Raw genomic sequence first — 6,976 nt, 5'->3', positions numbered from 1 at the left:
TATATATATATATATATGTGTGTGTGTGTGTGTGTGTGTGTGTGTGTAACATATAAAATGAAACAAGCATGATCTGTTGGATGTGTAATGTCAAAGTGCAAGTACAACAGAGTATAAGTGTCTTAAGAGAAAAAACAGGTATAAGAGGCATAAAATGTAGTGTGCAAGAGAGAAGACTGTGCTGTTTTCCATGCTGGCATCGGTTCAACAGTTTGCCAGAGTTGGCAAGTTGGAGAGCTGTACCAGGTTCCAGCCTGATTTGGTTTGGTTTTGGCTGAAATGTCATTCCTAATGCCAACCACTGTACAGAGTGTGCTGGTTGCTTTTTACATGGCACTGAGGTGAGGGCATATATGGTTTGTAAATTCAGCTAAATTCAGGCATAAAACATATCTATACAAGCATATGCCATTTAAAAAAAATTTTTTTATAAGTTTGATAAAAACAAAAATAAATGTTATGAAGCAATGTTGTCATTTTTGTGTCAAATCTAGATGTTATAACAATGTAATCAACAAACAATAGTGCTGCACCAACTTTTAGATAAGAAATGTAAAATTAGAAAAAAATAAACACAAGAAAAATTTCACCTGTTCTACTTCATGCTTAAACTTGTGACCCTGGTCATATGCTGTGATGAGTCAAGATAAGAAACATTTCAAAACATTTCAGGCAAAGCCTTCATCAGTGAGAAAATACTTAAAATTAAAACTTAGCTTTTATTTCTTTTGGATCAAAGGTCTTTCCTTGAAACATCAGTTATCTTACTTCAACAACATATAAATTTACCCATGTGATTGCATGCAAACTTCTTAACCACACAGCCATTTCCATACCTTTTATTTCCTAATTTTTATTTTTTATGAATATGTTGATCCAGCATCCTCTTGTCTGTTCGTTAAAGTGATAACATAGTTTGATAAATTACTTTTTTATGAAGTATAAAAGAATGTTATATTCTTAGGCCTCCGTCGGTCATGGCTGACCATGGAATGCCTCCTGTGGCTGTAGAGACCGATGCGAGAGTGGCAGTCTCGTTTGCAGAGGTCACACCTATACGTTGAATCCGGTCTGTTGGTTGTCATTTCTTTTCTGCGGGCTCGGTTTTCAGCTGTTATATAAGATTATGTTATATATTTGTATTGAAGCTCATTATTTCATAAATCAGATGACATAGTAAAACATTGTGTTGTTGTGGAAAAAAATTATATAGTTAAGAGTTTATTCAACCATAACTATGTCATTCCAGCTTTGTGTCTATCAGGAACTACATTATCTAATTTGTTAAGTCTTAGGTCTGTCAAGCTCTAGGACCTATGAGACCGGACCTTAGCCAAGTTTCCATGGTGTATAAATGAGATGACCTCCCACTACACACACACACACACACTGACCAACTGGTCTGTAACAGGGCTAACTTCTCATCTATTGCTGGAATTCATCTGCAATGGAGCAATGTGAAATGAAGTGTTTTCCTCAAGAATACAGCACATCACGTGATCTGGGAATTAGGTTATGCACTTTTCCAATTTGTTACTGCAGTAACATATTAAAGAATCCATACCAACGCATCTACACACTTAAAAGCATATATACATACACTGCTCCACTTCACTAAGCTAACCACCAGAACAACCACCTCTCTAGGCATTTCTCTCCTTTCACTTCATGTCATACCTAGCTCAGATATTCACATGGTAAACACTCCTCTAATTCTCTGCTGATTGCCTTATTATATGATAAGGCTGACAGCCTTATAAGTCAACAGACAAAGTAAACAAACTTCAATAAAGCTCAGTAGAACCAGTTTTTTTTCTGACAGTATTACAATCTTCATCACAGAGTGCTGCCAGCACATACATTCAACAAAACAATATAGATATATTAAACAAAACAAAAGGAAAAAAACATGCCTCCTACCTCTATTTAACATAAGTATAAAAAATATAGGATTGAATTTTTTTTCTTCACCACCACTACCACCACCACCATCATTTCAAGCACCCTTTAATGCTTGATAGTTCAAAACAAAGAGAAACACTTATTACAATATAGAAACCACTCACTTAAATGACTGCTTATCAGTCAGGCTTATATACACAAATAGGTCGAACTACCTGTAGCCTATTAGAACATTGTTTGTTGATACTTAGATGTGTTGAATGCCTACCAAGTAAACTTGTCATAGATTCTCAATTACATACTTCTTAATTACACACTAATATTCTCAATTAAATACTACTGTAGATGCAAGCAAGGCTAGATTGTTAGAAGGTTACTTCTCAATCTCATGGTTTTAGGTCCAGTCCCAGTGTGTGGTTCGTTGGGCAAGTGTCTTCTACTATAGCCCCAAGTTGACCAAAGCCTTATGAGTGGATTTAGTCAAAAGAAATGAAAAGAAACCCATCATATATATATATAATACCGTTTGGAAATTGGCGTTGATTCAGAGTCAGTGATCAGCTCTGACGAAGCCGGTATGACTTTAACTTTCTATAATTACTCATAATAATGATTTTTATACTTCTTAATTCCACCTCAAATCATTTATTTGTATGTATATATCTTTGTTTTTATAAAAAAAAATAAGCCATTACTTTTATACCTAATGTGCATTTTCTTTGTTTCTATATACTTTTCCCCTATATATATATGTATTATCATCATCATCATCATCATCGTTTAACGTCCGCTTTCCATGCTGGCATGGGTTGGACGATTTGACTGAGGACTGGCGAACCAGATGGCTATATATATATATATATATAAGTAGTACCTGTATTTCAAAGGGTTGCCTTGTCACATTCTGTGTCATGCTGAATCTCCCTGAGAACTAGGTTAAGAGCACATGAATCTCTGGGGCGCTCAGCCACTTGCATATTAATTTCCCAAGCAGGCTGTCCCATTGATGAGATCAACTGGAAGCCTCATCGTCGTAACAAATGGAGTGTCAGTTACAATTGGTAATTTGTCTCCGTACATCTCTTTCTCTGTTTCCTAAAACAAGATAACTCTGATTTTATTAGATATATTTTTCTTGATTTACTACGTAATAGCTAGAGTGTTGCCTGACATGTGAGAAATAATGTTACATTTGTATACAATTGATTGTTAATCAATATTATTGCAACTATCACCACCATCATCATCATCCTTTAATGTCCATTTTCCATACTGGCATGGATTGGGATGATTTGACCAAAGATGGCAAGCAGGAGAGCTGCACCAGGTTTTGGCCTGATTTGGCTTGGTTTCTACAGCTGGATGTCCTTCCTAATGCCATCCACTTTATAGCGTGTGCTTTTAATGTAGCACTAGCATGAACACTTGCACAGGGCACTGGCACGAGTGTTTTTTATGTGGCACCAGCACAGGGTTCTTGCAGGCCAATCCTTTCCATCAAGAGGAACAACATTAACACTCTGAATGAGAAATTTGATTTTGGTTTAATTTAATAAATACTTTTATATTGAAAATCAGTATTCATTTAATCACTTTGTAGAAGCACTATCATATGTAGAAGAGGTAAAATTATAATTATTGTACCTAAATAATATTGGTTTCAAATTTCGGCACACACACACACACACACATACACATACACACACATGTCCATGCTTATAATTTTATCTAATCTCTTTTTTTTTTGTTTTCTTTTCCAGTGAAATATCACAGTTGGCTTTTCTTTTACTCCAAGATGCCTTCCATCAAAACCATTGTGGAACCCCTCCTATTTTTGTACATGTTCACACAATTTATGAACGCAACAGTATTTCAAAATTTACTTTACAGCCGAATATGTTTACAAAATTTCAATGCATCTATATGTTCCGTCCTGTCCAATGGGTCATTTGTTTCAGAAGAAAACTATGTACAAGGACAAACTTCAAAATGGATTTTATACTGCAACATTGTACTTCTAATTCCTTCTACATTTGTTAGTTTCTTTTTTGGTCCATTTAGTGATAAAGTCAGTCGCAAAATTGTTATCATTCTTCCTATTATAGGAAATGTATTGTTGTTTTGTGTGTGTGCATTAGTTTCTTACTTCGAAAATACACCCTTAGGGTATATTCTTTTGGGTTATTTTCTCTCTGGGATTTTGGGAGGCTACATTGGGATGCTGATGGCTATTTTAAGTTATGCCACTCATGTCACAGATGTTAAATTCCGTACTATTCGCATTGGAATTGTTGAGTCGATGATATTTTTCGCTGGAACCATAGGTGTATTTCTGTCTGGTATCCTTTTAAAATATATTGGTTTTGTTTGGGTCTATGTACTAATGGCTGGCTGTTGTATTGTTGCTATAATTTATTGCATCATTATCATCGAAGATATAAACACTAGTGGAGAATCCGTGTACAAAAATTTGTTAACAATTTTCAAAATTCAACACCTTAAGGATTTAATATCATTTATCACTAAACCACGGAACTCAGATGTACGTATTGTTTTGTTCCTGTCAATTACTGTTATTGGAGTTATGATGTTCTTGATAATGGGTGAGCAAATAATTTTTCTTTCTAATTGAATATTAACTACCATAACTGATGAAAATCTATCATTCATAAATCTGTCATTTTATTAAAAAAAAAACTTATAGGCGCAGGAGTGGCTGTGTGGTAAGTAGCTTGCTTACCAACCACATGGTTCCGGGTTCAGTCCCACTGCGTGGCATCTTGGGCAAGTGTCTTCTACTATAGCCTCGGGCTGACCAAAGCCTTGTGAGTGGATTTGGTAGACAGAAACTGAAAGAAGCCCGTCGTATATATGTGTGTTTGTGTGTCTGTATTTGTTCCCCTAGCATTGCTTGACAACCGATGCTGGTGTGTTTATGTCCCCGTCACATAGCGGTTCGGCAAAAGAGACCGATAGAATAAGTACTAGACTTACAAAGAATAAATCCCGGGGTCGATTTGCTCGACTAAAGGTGGTGCTCCAGCATGGCCACAGTCAAATGACTGAAACAAGTAAAAGAGTAAACTAGCATTATACTTACTTAAGCTTAAAGAGCTCCTGTGTCAGGTGAAGCAGTCAAAGTACTCCAGTTGGATCAGTCAGCAGCCACCTTCTGTGCATTGTCACTGTCTCTGGATGGAGACAACTGTTGCCCTGCCTACTGTGAAGTTTTTGCATGTTGAACTGTTTTCATAGCTTGAGGTTTTTCTGGGGACAGGGTGCTAACCCAAAGCCTAGCTACTTGCTTTTAGGAAAGAGACTGTATGGAGATGTCTATGTTGACTGTTAGCTGAGGTCTATGATGTATATCTGTGGGTTCCCTTCAGTCACAGACAACTGGTTGTTGGTTTTCTTGAGAATCCTTCACTCTGTTCTTGGCCATTGCTGCAGCTCCTCCACCTACCTAGTGGTGTAGTGTCAACACTACCCCTTTGTGCTTTAGCCTGCCAGTTGAGCTGGTGTACCAGGGTGTGGCATGTAGAGCTTTGGTCGGCCCGAGGCTATAGTAGAAGACACTTGCGCAAGGTGCCATGCAGTGAGACTGAACCCGGAACCATGTGGTTGGTAAGCAAGCTACTTACCACACAGCCACTCCTGCGCCTGTGGTATTTATTTTCAACTTCAAAATGGGTTTTGTAAATATATTTTATTAACAAAATCATATTTTGCTTTTACCATTTAGTTTCATTACATATCATTGCTGTGAGACACATGTTTATTATTTTAATAATAGAATTCAAATTGAAGTTAATTTAACCGTCTTTATCATTTTAGGTGAAATGGACATCAATCTGTTGTATCTGCGGCACTCACCAATCTCAGCAACTATAATTGAAGTCGGATATTTTGTGGCAATTGAGAGTGCTGTTCGAGGAGTATCTTTGGTAGTTTTGCTCCCATTGTTAAAGAAATTCTTGAACCCAAATGACTTCTTCTTATGTATTGCTGGTTTGATTTCAAGAGCAGCTGCTTCTATTACATTGTCATTAATTCGAGTCAAACGCCTTATATATTTTGGTTGGTATAATATTAATAATTTTAAAATTTGTAAAATAATTTAAGTTCTGTTTTTGTATTTGGTTTGCATGATTCTTGATTTGAATTTGTGTAATGAAACAGATTTGTTGCATCTTGGGATGGTTGTTACACAAATGATGAACACATGCACTGGTTTTATTTCACTTCTTTTGCCAACTATCTAATCAATTATTTGATTTATCCAGTCAGCTGTGTTTGCCACAGTCCTTTCAGCACTGCCACCACCTCTTCTATGACATGCCCTCTTTACGCCAGGTCAACTTCAGTCATGGAAGAGGTTGTGCATAGTGACAAAAGGACTTCAGCAAACACAACTGATTGATCATTAACCAAACGGTTAATCAAACAGTCGATTAGTTAATTGGTTAAATAGCTAACCAATTAGCAAATAATAATGAAAAAGTGAAATTAAACCAGTGTGTGTTTATTGTTGGCATAATGACCTTCTCAAAATACCATAATTTGTTGTTTGTAAAAAAGATCACGCCTTCCCCTCTCCTCCCAATCCACATTTTATTTCTTACATAGTTATATATTAGTTGTCATTGCTGCCATTACTCATGCTGAAGACATCCAATATTTCTTTGAACCTATGTTTAGTTGAAGGATCTTTCAGCTTCCATACCTTCCTCTCCCAAATTGTCTTGAGTTTCAGTGTCCATCTGAGTTCTTATCCAGAGGTTGTTGACCATCACTCTATGCTCAGTGGTATATCCTTCACCAGAGAAAGATTCAATATTCACTGGAGCTTGATGCAACTCTGTAGCTCACCAAATCCTGTCAAACCATGAAACATATAGCGCCATGGAAACCGTACATTAAATGATGATGATGATAACAACGAACCAACTGCCTATCTTGATTCATGATGCATATAAAGTTCATCTGATTTACATTTTTTCCTGAATTGTCAAGTTATCAGGTGACTAGCTGATTTTTCTGAGAGTTAAATATGTCTATGTATATATATATATAT

The 6,976-nt window shown here is 36.3% G+C and overlaps 1 protein-coding gene across 6 annotated transcripts in view; it reads left to right on the top strand.

Annotated features, from left to right (window-relative positions):
* LOC106875144 (solute carrier family 46 member 3) overlaps positions 1-6,976 on the top strand; it is a 42,384-nt gene that overhangs the window by 25,498 nt on the left and 9,910 nt on the right. For 3 of the 6 annotated variants that reach the window (XM_014923141.2, XM_014923138.2, XM_014923144.2), the window contains exons 2-3: positions 3,663-4,505; positions 5,737-5,979. In XM_014923141.2, coding sequence (XP_014778627.1) covers positions 3,698-4,505; positions 5,737-5,979 — 1,051 coding nt within the window. In that variant the 5' untranslated portion in view covers positions 3,663-3,697. Of the gene's footprint in view, positions 1-1,661; positions 2,478-3,662; positions 4,506-5,736; positions 5,980-6,976 lie in introns of those variants that run through there. The other 3 variants (XM_014923142.2, XM_014923143.2, XM_052968632.1) reach the window with 2 other exon arrangements.

This window comes from Octopus bimaculoides, chromosome 6 (genome assembly GCF_001194135.2).
Source record: "Octopus bimaculoides isolate UCB-OBI-ISO-001 chromosome 6, ASM119413v2, whole genome shotgun sequence".
Classification (NCBI taxonomy): Eukaryota; Metazoa; Mollusca; class Cephalopoda; order Octopoda; family Octopodidae; genus Octopus; species Octopus bimaculoides.
Note: the sequence above shows the minus strand (reverse complement) of the source record. Positions and strands in the feature narration are given on the sequence as shown.